We start from the raw sequence: 17,085 nt of genomic DNA, 5'->3' as shown, positions 1-17,085 counted from the left end.
GCTAGCGACAGTCTAGAATAATGTTTCATCCATATTGAATAAGTTTTAAATCGTTAGTTCAAATTTTTCTTTATGTCAGTAGGGTAGTTTCAACGTAACACAATATGTATTATTTTGATCTAGAAAATGTATTTTCGACATGTAACATGTGACATACGCGAACTTTGTCATTTCTCTTATTAGAGTTTTTTTTGTCCTACCCACGTCTCGGAACGTGGCCGCGCCTCTGCTGTAATGCTACGTTTAGACAAGGCAAGTGAATTGAGCAAGTCGCTTGAATCGAACGCGAACTGAACGTGTAAACACCTTAGTTCAATTCACTTGAACGAAAAGAAAGTTGAACATGTTCAACTTTTGGCAAGTCAATTGAATTCAACTGAGTTGTTCAATTCATTTGCTCTGTCAAAACGTAGCATAAGAGGCGAACTTCCCACACAGAAAAAATAAAGAGCCTAAAAAAAAAGTTTAAAGAACTCAACTTTGAGTACGAAGTTCAAATTTTTAACTCAATATTAGGTAGTTTTCTCACTCCCTCTCATGAATGTTATTATAAACAAAGAGAGCTGCATCGACCCAACGTGTGCTGTTCCGTGGAAGAAGCCAAATTTGAGTTGTTTTCACCATAGTCTCGAGTGAGTGAAAATAACATAAATTTGAGTTGGTGAAACTTCATAGTGGGTGAAAATTCAACACGGGAGTAAAGGCAAAGTACTCACCGGATTTTTTCGCATTTTACTTATTTTTGGCTTCTTCCACGCAAGGTCGGATTTGAGTGAAAGGAACCGTCAAGTGAGTTGTTTCGCGGTTCCGTGCAGCACTGAAGAGATTTCTCTGCTTATTTTCATAGGGGCGTAACTGTATTTTGTTAATAACTCAATTGTTTCAAAAGCTACAACCGTGATTATTGATTTTGGTGCAAGATACAATCATCCTTTATCACACCAAAACATTAAATCATCGACAAACTAGCGCAATTCGGTACAATAATAAAAACAAATCGACGAAGAGAAATCGATTTATATAGTTACGTCCCTATGAAGCTAAGCGCGAGATTTAATAATGTGCGTGTCGAAGTTTCTTTTCTTCATGGCACGATCCATTGACGAATAAGAAGCGTTATCGAAAGCTCCTTCAATATCCAAGAAAGCACAAAGTGCTATTTTTTTTACCGATACTTTAGATACCACTGTATGAAGTGCAGTAATTGTTGACTTACCAGACTGGTAAGCAAACTGGAACTTAGACAGTCGATATTTAATCATGTATTTTGAGTTGATATAATCACTCAACACCTTTTCCATAGCTTTCAACAGAACTGATGAAAGACTAAAGGGCCTGAATGATTTAGGATGCGTCTTATCTCGCTTTCCTATTTTTGATATGACAAAAACGTCTTCTTTCCTCCATGAAGATGGAACATAATTCAGTCTTAGACTTGCCTTGAAAATCTCAATTAAAGGCGAAATCAGCACTGATTCGCCGTTTTGAAGCATTGCTGGAATTATTCCGTCCGGTCCTGCAGATTTATAAGGCTCAAAAGATCTCGCTGCATTCTTTACCCTGGCTTTCGTAAATATATCGTCAGTCATGGCTTGTGCAACATTTTTCGCATCAACAGACATTTTAGTTGTTCTTGCTGAACATTCATTCATTCATTTATTTAGTCTACATCTAAACAGATAACACTGAATCAACAATTTGACGCCACAATACACGGTTCGAGGCCGCATCTCTCCATCCTCGAATACGCCCCACGCTCGCCAAGTCGTTCTGCACCTGGTCTGCCCATCTCGCTCGCTGCGCTCCACGTCGTCTCGTACCTGCCGGATCGGAAGCGAACACCATCTTTGCAGGATTGCTGTCCGGCATTCTTGCAACATGCCCTGCCCATCGTATCCTTCCGGCTTTAGCTACCTTCTGGATACTGGGTTCGCCGTAGAGCTGGGCGAGCTCATGGTTCATTCTTCGCCGCCACACACCGTCTTCTTGCACACCGCCAAAGATGGTCCTAAGCACCCGTCTCTCGAATACTCCGAGTGCTTGCAAGTTCTCCTCGAGCATTGTCCATGTTTCATGTCCGTAGAGAACAACCGGTCTTATTAACGTCTTGTACATGACACATTTGGTGCGGTGGCGAATCTTTTTCGACCGCAGTTTCTTCTGGAGCCCGTAGTAGGCCCGACTTCCACAGATGATGCCCCTTCGTATTTCACGACTAACGTTGTTGTCAGCCGTTAGCAAGGATCCGAGGTAGACGAATTCCTCGACCACCTCGTAGATATCCCCGTCTATCGTAACACTGCTTCCCAGGCGGGCCCTGTCGCGCTCGGTTCCGCCCACAAGCATGTACTTTGTCTTTGACGCATTCACCACCAGTCCAACTTTTGTTGCTTTACGTTTCAGGTGGGTGTACAGTTCTGCCACCTTTGCAAATGTTCGGCCGACAATGTCCATGTCATCCGCGAAGCAAATAAATTGACTGGATCTGTTGAAAATCGTACCCCGGCTGTTACACCCGGCTCTCCGCATGACACCTTCTAGCGCAATGTTGAACAACAGGCACGAAAGTCCATCACCTTGTCTTAGTCCCCGGCGCGATTCGAACGAACTGGAGTGTTCGCCCGAAATCTTCACACAGTTTTGCACACCATCCACCGTTGCTTTGATCAGTCTGGAAAGCTTCCCAGGGAAGCTGTTCTCATCCATAATTTTCCATAGCTCTACGCGGTCTATACTGTCGTATGCCGCCTTGAAATCAATGAATAGATGGTGCGTTGGGACCTGGTATTCACGGCATTTTTGAAGGATTTGCCGTACAGTAAAGATCTGGTTCGTTGTCGAGCGGCCGTCAACGAAGCCGGCTTGATAACTTCCCACGAACTCATTCACTAATGGTGACAGACGACGGAAGATGATCTGGGATATCACTTTGTAGGCGGCATTAAGGATGGTGATCGCTCGAAAGTTCTCACACTCCAGCTTGTCGTCTTTCTTGTAGATGGGGCATATAACCCCTTCCTTCCACTCCTCCGGTAGCTGTTCGGTTTCCCAGATTCTGACTATCAGTTTGTGCAGGCAAGTGGCCAGCTTTTTCGGGGCCATCTTGATGAGCTCAGCTCCGATACCATCCTTACCAGCTGCTTTATTGGTCTTTAGCTGTTGAATGGCATCCTCAACTTCCCTCAAGGTGGGGGCTGGTTGGCTTCCATCGTCCGCTGAACTGACGTAGTCATCTCCACCGCTGCCTTGACTTTCACTGCCTGTACTCTCAGCGCCATTCAGATGTTCCTCGTAGTGCTGCTTCCACCTTTCGATCACCACACGTTCGTCCGTCAAGATGCTCCCATCCTTATCCCGGCACATTTCGGCTCGCGGCACGAAGCCTTTGCGGGATGCGTTGAACTTCTAATAGAACTTGCGTGTTTCTTGAGAACGGCACAGCTGTTCCATCTCCTCACACTCCGCTTCTTCCAGGTGGCGTTTCTTCTCCTGAAAAAGGCGGGTCTGCTGTCTCCGCTTCCGTCTATAACGTTCCACGTTCTACCGGGTACCTTGCTGCAGCGCGACCGCCCGCGCTGCGTCCTTCTCCTCCAGAATCTGTTTGCACTCTTCGTCGAACCAATCGCTCCGTCGACTTCGACCCATATACCCGACGTTGTTCTCCGCTGCGTCGTTAATGGCTGCTTTGACTGTATTCTTCAGTCGCTCTAGGTCGCACCGCGGCGGTCGTCGGTACCGAACATTGTTGATGACGGATAGTTTTGGGCGCAGTTTAACCATCACCAGATAGTGGTCAGAGTCGATGTTAGCGCCACGATATGTCCTGACGTCGATAATGTCGGAGAAGTGCCGTCCATCAATCAGAACGTGGTCGATTTGTGATTCTGTCTGCAGTGGTGATCTCCAGGTGTACCGATACGGGAGGCTGTGTTGGAAGTAGGTGCTGCGAATGGCCATAATCTTGGAGGCGGCGAAATCAATTAGTCGTAGGCCGTTTTCGTTCGTCAGCCGGTGAGCGCTGAACTTTCCAATAGTCGGTCTAAACTCCTCCTCTTGGCCAACCTGAGCGATCAAATCTCCTATGATGATTTTGACGTCGTGGTTTGGGCAGCTGTCGTACTCACGTTCCAGCTGCGCGTAGAATGCGTCCTTATCATCATCAGTGCTTCCGGAGTGTAGGATATGGACGTTGATTATGCTGAAGTTGAAGAACCGGCCTTTAATCCTCAACCTGCACATTCTTTCATTGATCGGCCACCACCCGATCACGCGCCTTTGCATATCGCCCATCACTATGAAAGCTATTCCCAGCTCAAGTGTGTTGCCGTAGCTCTGGTAGATGGTATGATTACCTCTAAACGTTCGCACCATTGATCCCTTCCAACAAACCTCCTGCAGCGCTACGATGCCGAATCCACGGTCCTTGAGCACATCGGCGAATATGCGTGTGCTCCCGAAGTTGAGAGATTTGCAGTTCCACGAACCGAGTTTCCAATCGCTAGTCCCTTGTCGTCGCAGTGGTCTTCGCCGATGGTTCCGGTCCGTACTCTCTTGTTGATTGTTCGTTGCGTGAGTTTTTTTTTGGCTGGCTTGCAGGGCCTGACACCAAACCCCCTAAATTTCCTGAGGACCATTCCTCCTTATTACCGGTGGACCATGGTGCACAGTTTCACTTAGAGTCCCTCGCTGGCACTCGGACGATGATCAGCCGCCCCTAACATGGAGAACAGACGCTGTTGTGAGCCGATCCTGACATGGAGAACAGACGCTCAGTAAGATTTGCACCTCCGGAGAGGAGCAAAGCCCCCCTTCCCTGTTAGCATACGACCATAGTTACCACCGGGGTTGGTTACTCGATCTTCCCTAAGGTTGCTCGTATACCGGCCAGCACCACGGGGAGGTAGGGATAGGAGCTGCTGGGTAAGAGGCTAAGGACCGCAAGATGGGGTCTATTTTATTCCTTCAGGTACGCGAAGTACCAATGGTACGCTTTACCCAGCATTTGCCGTGCCTCTAGCTGAACATCTTTGACTTTCAAACGAACCACTTGTTGTTGGGTCTACACACATAATCGATCCAGGAAAATGGGTTTCCATAATCAACTTTAATGTTTCACCAGAAGTTTGTGTGGAAAATCCATCCTCTTTTTTCAGTTTCCCTAGTTCATTAGATTCCTTAGCAAAATGCACCGAATTTCCGAAATTTGCACTTTAAGAGTGATAGCTAAAACCCAAGCTGCATTCCATTGGTTCCCTGTGCAATTTCGCAAGTTCTAGTCAATCACGGAGTAGCAACTACGAATTGTACGGTCATCCTGCTCATGCTCTCATGGTCATAAATGTTGCGACCGTCTTGCCAAAATCAAATTTTTGCTTAATAATAATAAGTTTATTCTATCACAAGTCTTCATTTGTGGCACCCTGATGCAGTATGTATACTTTGGCGCAATTTTACTTATTAGAAGATCGTTGAAATGTAGACTGCATCTGTTTTTTTCAACATGTCATTCAAAACGGAGATGATCATTATCGAAAACTGTCTAACTGGAGAAAAAACAACAAGCCGAAAATAAAGCTGATAACATGTCTCTCTAAAGTCGTTTCGTACATTTTCTATACATCGATACAAACATATTGATCGGCATTATCCATTTGGGTAATCACTTCTAGTTTTGTATCCTTGCTTCTTTCTTTTTTTTTCCGATTCGTCACTGGTTCACGGATATGATCACATCGTCGTCTGATCGTTGCGCGCTCGAGCGAAAGGGGCTTCTGGTTTGTGCGACGTGTCCCGAATCGGGGGACATTAGATCTCGACCGAGCTAAAACAGTATCCAGAAGCCAAATCATTAGAGGCATGTGTGCATTTTACCACTGGCAGATTGTCTTTTGTTATCAGTTCACTGCACGACGTCATGGACGGACTCTGCGGCGGGGATATCAATTTCATCCGGCGACATGTCTGCGCCTAATGGGTCATCCGGGAAACTTTTTGTCTGCTTCCAGTCGCGGTCTTAGTTAGTTGCAATTCGATTGCCAAACGGTTCAGGATGGATAGCTTTGACGATTCCACGGAGGACTTCCTATCCAATGGGTTTTATCAGTTTTATACCGAATTCCACGAAGATCTGTTCGACGTGTTCCTGCCTGGAGACAATCTTGTGGTGGAGACGATCGAGTCGGAGGTCGTTGAACTGGAGCATGCGTCAGCTGGAAAGGAACTTGTGGATGTGGGCCTAGAAGCGCAGGTGGAAAACTTTATTTTGGATTACAGCAGCATTGAGTTCAATCAGATTTGGGATAATGACTATCAACTACCAGATCGAACATTTCTGTGCGATGGCTCATGCGATGCATTTCTGCGAAAAGGAGAGACAGAATTGGAACAAGTAAGAGTTCCGAATGAGCAAGATACCGCCGAACTAACTCCGACGAATTTCGTTTGTCCGTTTGAGTCCTGTCGAAAAGTGTATGCCAAACCGGTGCACTTGAAGGCCCACCTCAGGCGACACGTGGGCGATAAACCGTACCAGTGCAAGTGGAACGGGTGCAAGTGGCGGTTCTCGCGTTCCGATGAGCTGGCTCGGCACTTCCGTTCCCATTCAGGCGTTCGACCGTACAAATGCGACTTCTGCCCGAAGTGTTTCTCCCGATCGGATCATCTGGCCAAACATAGGAAAGTGCACGAGCGAAAAATTGCGGCCGGGAAGTCGAAAGCCGTTTGGATCAGTTTGCCACGAAGCAAACCGGGGCGGAAACCCAAAAGTGCAAGCAAAGTGTGATAAAGATTGTTCCTTGTTTTTGGTTTCAATTTTTGGAAAGAATTATATTAAAATTGGAATAAATATAATAACCTACTACTTTATCTTTCTTAATTCAGTAAAATTTTGTAGGCTTCGTAGCCGTCTGGTTAGTGTCTACGAAGGTCAAGTTTGGGCTCATTTTCCACCTCAGTTGCCAAACTATTCGTAAAAGAAAATTTTCGGAAGTGCCAATGGACGTTGCATGCTGGTCCGTTGTCTGGTGTTGTAATTCCGTCAATTAGAAATGTTCACTTGCCATAAGACGAGTTTGTACTATTCCATTGAGTTCCACTACCTAAATAATAGATTAGTGGGTGGAATTAAATGGATAGTACAAACTCGTCTTATAAGTGAATACATTGCGCTAAAAGCTCAAAACAATTTTATTAGTGTGATGTTTTGTTTCATAATTAATATTAAATAATAATCTACTGGGTATTATTGTTCCTCTCTAATCGGTTACTTCGTTTGTGATTTTTTTTTCCCTTGCACTCTTACTATATGACCAGCCCACTATTTTTGACTTAAAAAAATAAAGCTGAGTGATTATTCTATGATTCATTTATGTCAACATGTCGTCACACAATTAACATATGATGCCATCGCTAATTACATAACGGCACAGTTGGCATTTTTTAACTCCACATAGGGACCCGACAGGTATTTCCGTCCATTGTCGTTGGGGCTAATTCCAACGAAAGCAACGTCAATTTTCTAGAGCTCCACTATATCAGAACGTTTCTTCTGAGCTTTCGATTTAGTACGGATGAGTTTGACAAAAAAGTGTCTCTTTTATTGGTTTTCGAGACTTTGACGAAAAGATATTATTTGAACAAAAGATTCTCAAACGAATTGAAGTTAGTTTGCTGTGTTGTACAACCTTAACAATATCCATTCCATGCACCTCGTTCGTACAACTAAATAGTGATTTATGAGACGCCGCCAGATGCCGTTTTTCTGTTTATCGTCGAGTAATGTCCGCAGCACATTACTCTCAAATTGTATGGAAGCTCTCCGATTAGCCTCCTTTAACTTCTAAGCAGAGGCGTCGCGTGATCAATTCTTCAACCTGTGCACTATTTTAATATTTCGAGAAAAACACATAAAAGGGACCTGTAATGATAAACAAATGATTTTCCAGCGCGCAAGGATGTTATCGATCATTTAGTAATCTACGACCTGTTAAGGCGAGTTGAAGAAAAACCTTCGCACTGAAAGTCCACCATACAACACATTTTGAAATTAGACCTCTGGGATGAGTTATTGACCAACTACTAAATGATAGAACGCAGATTACTAAATGATCGATAACATCCTTGCCAGCGCGTTTCTCAGTATGTTTGCTTATTTTGTTGCATCTAACTGGTTCTTAGCTACTTCTTATTTTCTGAATTAACTCAAACTTAACTAAGCTTCAAAATGATTTAAGTAAAATTAAAAATTACTATCATTATTTTAGACTACTCAAGATATTCCGATATATAGAATTCTCCTCAGTGTAAATCTTCTTCTTCTTCTTCTTCTTCTTCTTATTGCCATTACATCCCCACACTGGGACAGAGCCGCCTCGCAGCTTAGTGTTCATTAAGCACTTCCACAGTTATTAACTGCGAGGTTTCTAAGCCAGTTTACTATTTTTGCATTCGTATATCATGAGGCTAGCACGATGATACTTTTATGCCCACGGAAGTCGAGACAATTTCCAATACGAAAATTGCCTAGACCGGCACCGGGAATCGAACCCAGCCACCCTCAGCATGGTCTTGCTTTGTAGCCGCGCGTCTTACCGCACGGCTAAGGAGGGCCCAGTGTAAATATTCTTATCCAATCCCAATCCAAAATTGGTCAAACATTAAAAAAGTTATAGCAATTTCAATTTGGGGTCAATTTGACCCCAGAGCACAGACAACGTAAGTTTTTTGAAAAAAGTACACTGTAGCGCATATTTTCAAGATTTTTCAAGCATCTGGGAGACAGATCTCGGCGAGTTTTACCAAACTACCAAAAATTAGGACAATCGGTTGAAAACTAAAAAAATGGCAGCCACTCAAAGTGGCCTGGGGTCATATTGACCCCAGAGCACAGACAAAAGGTTAATAGTTATATGAAGCCACCGAAAGAAACAGGAGTCATCTAAGCGGTTAGAAAAAAGTACCTAATTTTAGGTACATTTTTTTCTCTTGCACCTTGGGGTCGTACACTTATTACTAGGGGTGGTGGAAATTCGCGGCAAAATTTTTAAAATTTCGCGGGCAGCCAATTTAGAAAATCTGAAAATTCGCGGCAATTTCGCGGTAAATCATATTTCGGTACAAAAAATAAAAAGACAATGTAGGTTCCATATTTATTTAAATTGTTGCGTTTATTAAATTCATTTTTTTTTTTAATTATTTCTTTGCATTGCTGGTCAAAAGCCAATTTTTTTCCGTTAACCTGATCTGTGATAGAGCGTTCATCCTGGTACTGCCCCACGAAGTTTCTTGCGATTGGTGTTAGTCGGCGGCATAAAATTTAGGAGAGTACACAATCCAGCTTATCGCCCTTTTTGTAGATGAGATACACGCCACCTTCCATCTACTTTTGCGGCAGAACCTCATCCTCCCAAACCTTGGTAATTGCCCAGTTCAGCGCTCTAGCCAATGCTTCACCACCGTATTTAAACAGCTCTCCTGGTAGCTGGTCAACTCCAGGGGCTTTGTTGTTTTTCAGCCGGCCGATCTCCTCCTGGATTTTCTGGAGATTCGGGAGCTGGAAGTCGTATGTCCTGCGCGCAGTCTCCCAGGTTCATTACCATACCGCCACCGTTGTCTGCCACATCGCCATTCAGGTGCTCTTCGTAGTGCTGCCGCCTCCTTTGGATCACCTCACGCTCGTTCGTAAGAAGATTCCCGTTTATGTCCTTACACATATCGGGCTGCGAGACGTGGTCCTTACGTGAATGGTTTAACTTTCGTGCGTTATGTTATAAATTACATAACGAGAAAAAGCCAAATTTTTAGAAGACAAATTTCGTTCAACCTCCCATACAGGTATTAAAAATCTTACAATGCATTGTAATGGTTCAGTTAGTTTGATTGAAAATTCTCTGTAAACTTACTTGATCTGAATTTGCCTTCAATTTCATGTTTTACCACTCAGATAATCCCGTTAAAAATTGAAAACAGTTTCCCTGATTTCTTGCAAAGAAATTCGACAATGCGCAACAGCAATCTCAAATAATTAGTTCAATATGTTATAAAATAAAAATCTCCCATCCCATACGGTTGTAGAGGGGTATGTCGAAGCACAATAGACTGACGATACCCTTCCATTCTTATACCTATTACTTGATAAGTTTAGAACTTGGCCGCCAGGTGGTGGTATATTTGAATTCATTATTTTAGACTACTCAAGATATTCCGATATATAGAATTCTCCTCAGTGTAAATATTCTTCATATTCTTCAAGACGAACTGCAGTGGTTCGTTAGAACCTAACCTCCAGATTCAAATAAAACTTCGCATAAACTCGTTGCGAGTCAGAGGTGTTCTCGGCTTTCAGTGGGTCTGTGACTGCATCATAAATTCCTTTACATCACCGATAGACCGTAGGAACGTGGTCAGCGCCACTATTGACCATTTAAAATAATGGAGCTCTCGGACTGTGCGCATACTGAGGTTGAAAACCACATCACATGCCTACATCAATCGGTACCCTTTCTAGCAACTGCTAAATGGTCTTACAAATAGTTCATGCTGATTAAGCAAGTTTGTTAGCTGTTGTTAGCAAGTTTGTTTAAAAACGAATTTTTAATATATTAGAAAGTAACAAAAACTAGCAGGTACTATGTCCAAGAGCTTGACGATTGCTTCCCAGGCCATCTGCGAGTTGTGGGACTTGCCTAGGATGTGATGGGGTTTGGGCCCTGTTAAATTCCTATAAAAAGCTGCATGTATCCGCAAGTAGGCCCCACCAAAGCGACCGTGTGCCGCTCAAAGCGCATAAGCCCAAGTCCTGCTGTTAGGTGGGACGCTAACAGCCCTGACACGACGGCCCTCCGACGAGACAGGAGGTTTGCGCAGGCCCAATAATCCGCCTGGAAAACCAATAATTACGAACAACATAAGAGATAATGCGACTCGATATAATCGGCAAAGACCTAGGCGACGAATAAAGGATCACGATTAAAAGCTTGGAACACGGAACTGCAAGTCGCTAAGTTTCGCAGGTTACGACAAGATGATCTACGATGAATTACATCCCCGCAACCTCGACGTCGTGGTGCTGCAGGAGATTTGCTGGACAGGACAGAAAATGTGGAAAAGCGGGCATCGAGCAGCTACCTTCTACCAAAGCTGTGGCACCATCAACGAGCTGGGAACTTGCTTCATAGTGCTGAGTAAGATGCGCCATTAGAGTGATTCAAATTTTGACTTTTTTGCTCCCCTATGCTTAAACGATGACATTTGCCATTTTAATAATCGTCCTAAATTTTAAGCTAATTTGGATGTTATTTGCCTGAGCACAAGCAGTTTGAAGCTTGTATGAAAATTACTATGAAAACAGTAACTTTTGTGAAAAACCGTTCCTCATCATTGCCCATTAAGCTCTAAAAAAGTATGAATACGTTAGCAACATAGGAAATTTAACTAGGGAAAATATCGTCGATGTTGCTAAACGATTTGATGCTGGCAACAAAAGTTATAAGAGAAATACTGAATTGTGGTAAATTCAATTTAACACGTAAAAGAATAACATCAATATCAATAATGAGCATTTCTGTTTTCTTTATAATTTTGCTCACAAAAGTCAGATTGCTTCGCAACAACAACTGACTTTCAGCGTAGGATCTATTCTATGATGCCGATGCGTTAAATATATTCAAATAGATTCTGGGCTGCTTCACGAAACGATCCTTTACATAAGTGGTATTTCTCATAGTAATTTTCATATAACCTTCAAACGGCACGTGCACAACCAAATAACATCAAAATCAGCTAAAAATTTGGGAGAACTATTAAAATAGCAAAAACAATCGTTTAAGCACAGGGGAGCGAAAAAGTCAAAATTTGAATCACTCTAATGCGCCATCGTGTGGTTAGGTGGCATCCAATCAACGCAAGGATCTGCAAGCTGAGGATAAAAGGCCGTTCCTTCAACTATAGCATCATCAACGTGCACTGCCCACACGAAGGGAGACCCGACGACGAGAAAACGAGAAAACCGTTCTACGCTCAGCTAAAGCAGACATACGATGGATGCCCACCGCGGGACGTCAAAATCGTCATCGGTGACATGAACGCACAGGTAGGAAGGGAGGAAATGTATAGACCGGTCATCGGACTGGATAGTCTGCACACCTTATCGAATGACAACGGCCAACGATACATAAACTTCGCAGCCTCCCGCGGAATGGTAGTCCGAAGCACCTTCTTTCCCCGCAAAAATGTCCACAAGGCCACATGGAGATCACCTAATCAAGAAACGGAAAACCAAATCGACCACGTTCTGATCGACGGTAAATTCTTCTCCGACATCATGAACGTCTGCACTTACCGCAGTGCGAATATTGAATCCGACCACTACCTCGTTGCAGTATGCCTACGCTCAAAACTCTCGACGGTGTACAACACGCGTCGAAGTCGGACGCCGCGGCTTAACATTGGGCGGCTACAAGACGGTAGACTAGTCCAAGAATACGCGCAGCAGCTGGAAGTGGCACTCCCAACGGAAGAGCAGCTAGGCGCAGCGTCTCTTGAAGATGGCTGGAGAGATATTCGATCCGCCATTGGTAGCACCGCAACCGCTACCCGATCAAGAATGCATAACAAAATTATAACAAATGGAGTTATTTATTTCAGAAAAATATTGTAACAAAATGTGTTATAAATTTTGCTGGTTAGTTGTTAAAATAACAAAAATTATATCAAAAATGCCTCTAGCCATAACATAATTAAAACAAAGGTTGATACCTTCATATCAACATTATAACAAACGTTGATATAATTTTTCTGTACAAAAATCTACTTTCAAGGTAATTGCCTACATCACGGATAGAAATCTGGTACGCTACCACGCCGGAATTCCATCCATAATGTAGACAATTAACTTTGTTCCAGCTATGCATCAATATCGAGCGGGTTCAAGTTATACTGAAGGTGATTACCTCCGATTTTTTTTCCAATGCCTACAAAAAATGTAGGCAATTATTTTTTTAAAATAGGGTAAATCACTACTTGGGCCTATGGACCCGGTTCCCGGCTCACTGCACAGAAAACTAATGATTTATACTGTTTGGATGCCGTAGGTTAATGATTGATAATTTTAAAAAAGTCTCCCATTTATTTTTCACAATACTCAATATTTTTCAATCACTTTTTTTACTCCTAATTGATCCAATTGTAGAAAACAAAAATGTAGATTTCAAAATTCGCTCTCCGATGCCACACCACTGAGCCGGAGTGAATCTTTCCACTTTTACAAAACGGTATCATCGAATAAACACCTACCTGAAAATCATCACAGAGCTCGATACAACCATTGCTTGAAGCTGTTAATCACCACACCATAATTCTAAACACAAGCACTTCAATTATTTCTATTTGTTCGTTTCACTAGAACTTATTTAAACATATTAGAATACATTTTAAAATGTATTATCAAACCGAACAAAAATTCACCTCGGCCCAAGAACTTCTAGCCGCACCGTGCTGCCAAAAGGCCAGAATTATGAAAATAATCCTTCATCTTTAATAGGAAAATTGTCTAATACGTTGACGCTATCATGTTATTTATAATTCTCTCGATTTCAAAAGGTGGAAAAAGTATTGTTTTTAAGTATTTGGAAGAAATTTTGATGAGTAAATATATCTTCTCAACCAAATAAAAATGATTATAAATGATACCATCTGGCATCTTGTTGTCGTGGAACGTGCATATTTTTGTTTACGTCGCATTTTCTACCGTCCCGAGAGAGAATGAGAGTAAAATATTGAGAGATTGAGCGAAATTTTGCTTAGGCCGGGAACCGGTTTTGAAGTGGGCCGGAAATTAAATCGCTATAACTGAAATTAGTGCTGGACCTCGTTAATTTAAATCAAATAAAAGCTTTTTTGAACGATATTTAGCTCGAATAACTATTTTTTAAGCAGAAGTGAACCCCAATGCAGTATAATACAGACCACAAAATTCAGCAGAAGTTGCTTCCTGTCATAAATATCAATTAAATAATGCAGTCGTACGCATGTTCGGCCGGGAATGGGGTAAGAAACCCTATTCATAACTAATGTTGTTATAATTTTGATATGAAATAAAACTGGCCGAAGACACATTTTTTTCGAATTATCTAATTATAACACACGTTGTTCTAAATAACAATAATTGATAGAATTGAGTTACAATTTTGTTATTCTTTCCTGATCGGGGTGGGTCGCATGTAGTGGCTGTGCTCGGAGCAGTTGTGTGTTGAAAGCGGTTTCGGGGCGGTTAGGATTGAGTTTTAATATAAACAGATGTAGGATTGAACAAAGTTATAACCTTCAGGGTTCATATTGTGGAGACTATTGACAGCCATAGTTCCGGTATCAGCAGTGGTATTCATAACTAATACTCAGAGCCGTAGTGTGGACTCCCAGCGCCCTTGGCGAAAGTTCATTGGGCGCCCCTTTCTTACCAAAAAATGTGCAATAATCAACATTAAGGTCACTCCTGACAGAATCCAAGTTTCAAAGTGCTCGCGTTTTCGGGGGCACACCACTCGATACGGAGGCGGCGGACAACTGTCATTTTTGTTGATTCAGCTTTGCTGCGTCGCAGCATGCGTGAAAAAAATAAAAATTACAGTTGTACGTTGCTTCCGAGTGGCGTGCCTCCGAAAACGCGAGCACTTTGAAACTTGGATTTTGTCAGGAGTGACCTTAAAAGAGCAATTCGATCTTTCCTACCCAAAAGAAGTAAGAACAAATGTTCAGATAATTGAAAAACATTCAATATTCAGCGGCACTTATACCTGAAAGTTTACGTGGATTACAGTAATTTCCCCCAAATGGAAGAACATTAAATTTGTTCAAAGTTCTTTACAGAAATTTACAAAGTATAACACGGAAAGGCGGGGCTTAAGAAACATATACGTATCAAATAAAATTTTCAGATGTTCACAATCATCAATTTTTACCCGATGCACTAAGGGTTTTTAAGCCCCTGAAACTTATGCTCGAATATGATTGAAACAGATAGCTAAATATTTAAAAAAAAATGCATGAAGTCTAACTCAGTGCGTCGGTTGAAAGTCGGAATCGCTATCTGACGTATTCGGATCAAGAAAATCTAACTCTGATGTGGATGTGTCGACGGGTTATTATACCATACTGCTGTTTCAATTTGGACAATAAAATCTAACTCCAATAAGATGGCCGGTGTTTAGAATCGCCATCGAACTTAATGGAATCAAGGAAACCTCTATTCCATAGTAAATTAGTTGAAGGCAGGAAACGCTATCTTACCAATTCGGAGCAAGAAAAATACAACTCTGGAGTGGTTCTATCGAAGATTTGGGTCCAGGTGTGTACATAGTAGTGTCAATGAAAATCTGCTGGAATGAGCGGAATGAGTCTGTTGATTGTCGGAATCACGACATGCTATAGTGGGTTGGTTGGTGGCCGAAATCGCCGTAAGACATATTCTGGTCAAGACAAATGTTACTCTGGTATGGCTCTGATGGTGGTTTGCAGACACTGCTGTACATAGTTGGGTCAAAACATTCCAACTTTAAAATACGTCCCAATTACCATAGGAAGCAAGAGTACTAAGAAGAAAATAAAACTCTGGACTGAAACTAAAAAATTTAGTTGCCAAAATCCCACTATGCAGTTGCTCTATCAAAAACGTCAGATAGCTACAAAAGAGATTATACACGCAAAAAAAAGCGTTCCCGAATTCGTGAACCAGCAAAAATACACCGTGATTTAGTTCATGGATTCGGGAACAACAGTCACGTTTTCCAGAACGTTCCTGAAAACGTGACTGTATTCCCGAATCCGTGACTCTTGTTCCCGAAAAAATACACCGTGAACTCGTTAGTTCACGAATTCATGAACGCTTTTTTTTGCGTGTAAACTATCGAGAAAGATTGCGAAGGATTGTCGTTGTTGTCGCTGTCCGGAACATCTTTTGTTGAATGGGTTTAACGGGAGCAAAATGCCATTGCAAAATCCACACGGTTTGACAATTCTGTACTCAGCATATTTTGGACAGCAAAACTGTGTTCTTTAATCACAGTTCTACTGATTTCCGGGAATCGGAAATGGCACTTCAGCCATAGCACCATTTGAATTTCAATGAAATTTCTAATAGCGTTATTCTTGATTTCGGCGCCCCCTAGATGCTGGCGCCCTTGGCGGGGGCCAATCCGGCCAACCCCACGCTACGGCGCTGCTAATACTACCTACAACCACCGTCAATACAGGAAGTCTGTGCTCACATCGTGATTACTTCAAGGACAATCCGAACATCCTCTGTGAATTGCAGATAAGTATTGCGTTTATATTTTAATTGCACTGAGCTCGTACATGAATTGATCGATGAATGAATTGACTTGTCACATATTTAGATGCATCATGAATAATCAATATCATTAGTAAATTTCAATATTCCCGTAGATTAGAAAAGCAAGTGCATAAATTACTATTTTATGGCAACATATCACTACGAAACGGGACCCTTCGGAGCCTTAAGTAAGATCTCGGTCCGGTTGCATCTAAGGAGATCTTAGTGCAGTGCACACCGGACGTGTTGCCCGGTAGACGTATCGCTCAGCGGTATTTAAATAAACGCAGATAGGCTATGGTCAGAGGGCACGTTGATATTACAAGAAGAATAAAATATTAAATTTAATTCAAAACTGCATTAGTATTAGCGCGGATTTGAATAAAATCATCGTCATTATCGGTTTGATTACGGTTTATAGAGCCTTAAGGAAGGAAGGGGCTACTCTTCTTATGTTGCACGACAGTTTTGACTTCGCAAGGCAAGCAAACCGATGGAGACGCGTGGCTATTCGTACGGTACATCGTATGTTTGCTGATAGGAATAGGGATGTTGGAGTTTGTTCCCTCAATTTGGCCTATCTGAGATGTACGGTAATAATGTGAATATTGTGTGTTTTTGCAAAATATCTACTTGTCAGTGCTCGTAGTGCACATGAGAACCAGACGCCGCAGTTTGGCTAGAAGTATCGCGGATCTTTCGGATAGTATCTATAGTATAACAAGACTTTTTTTTTTATTTTTTCAATATTTTCATGTCTA

The 17,085-nt window shown here is 42.3% G+C and overlaps 1 protein-coding gene across 1 annotated transcript; it reads left to right on the top strand.

Annotated features, from left to right (window-relative positions):
* The first annotated feature begins 6,028 nt into the window (after positions 1 to 6,028).
* Positions 6,029 to 6,781, top strand: LOC134221683 (zinc finger protein 391-like). Its single transcript, XM_062700870.1, has one exon. The coding sequence runs from the start codon at positions 6,050 to 6,052 to the stop codon at positions 6,779 to 6,781; it is 732 nt and encodes a 243-aa protein (XP_062556854.1). The 5' UTR covers positions 6,029 to 6,049.
* The last annotated feature ends 10,304 nt before the right edge of the window (positions 6,782 to 17,085 follow it).

This window comes from Armigeres subalbatus, chromosome 3 (genome assembly GCF_024139115.2).
Source record: "Armigeres subalbatus isolate Guangzhou_Male chromosome 3, GZ_Asu_2, whole genome shotgun sequence".
Taxonomy (NCBI): Eukaryota; Metazoa; Arthropoda; class Insecta; order Diptera; family Culicidae; genus Armigeres; species Armigeres subalbatus.
Note: the sequence above shows the minus strand (reverse complement) of the source record. Positions and strands in the feature narration are given on the sequence as shown.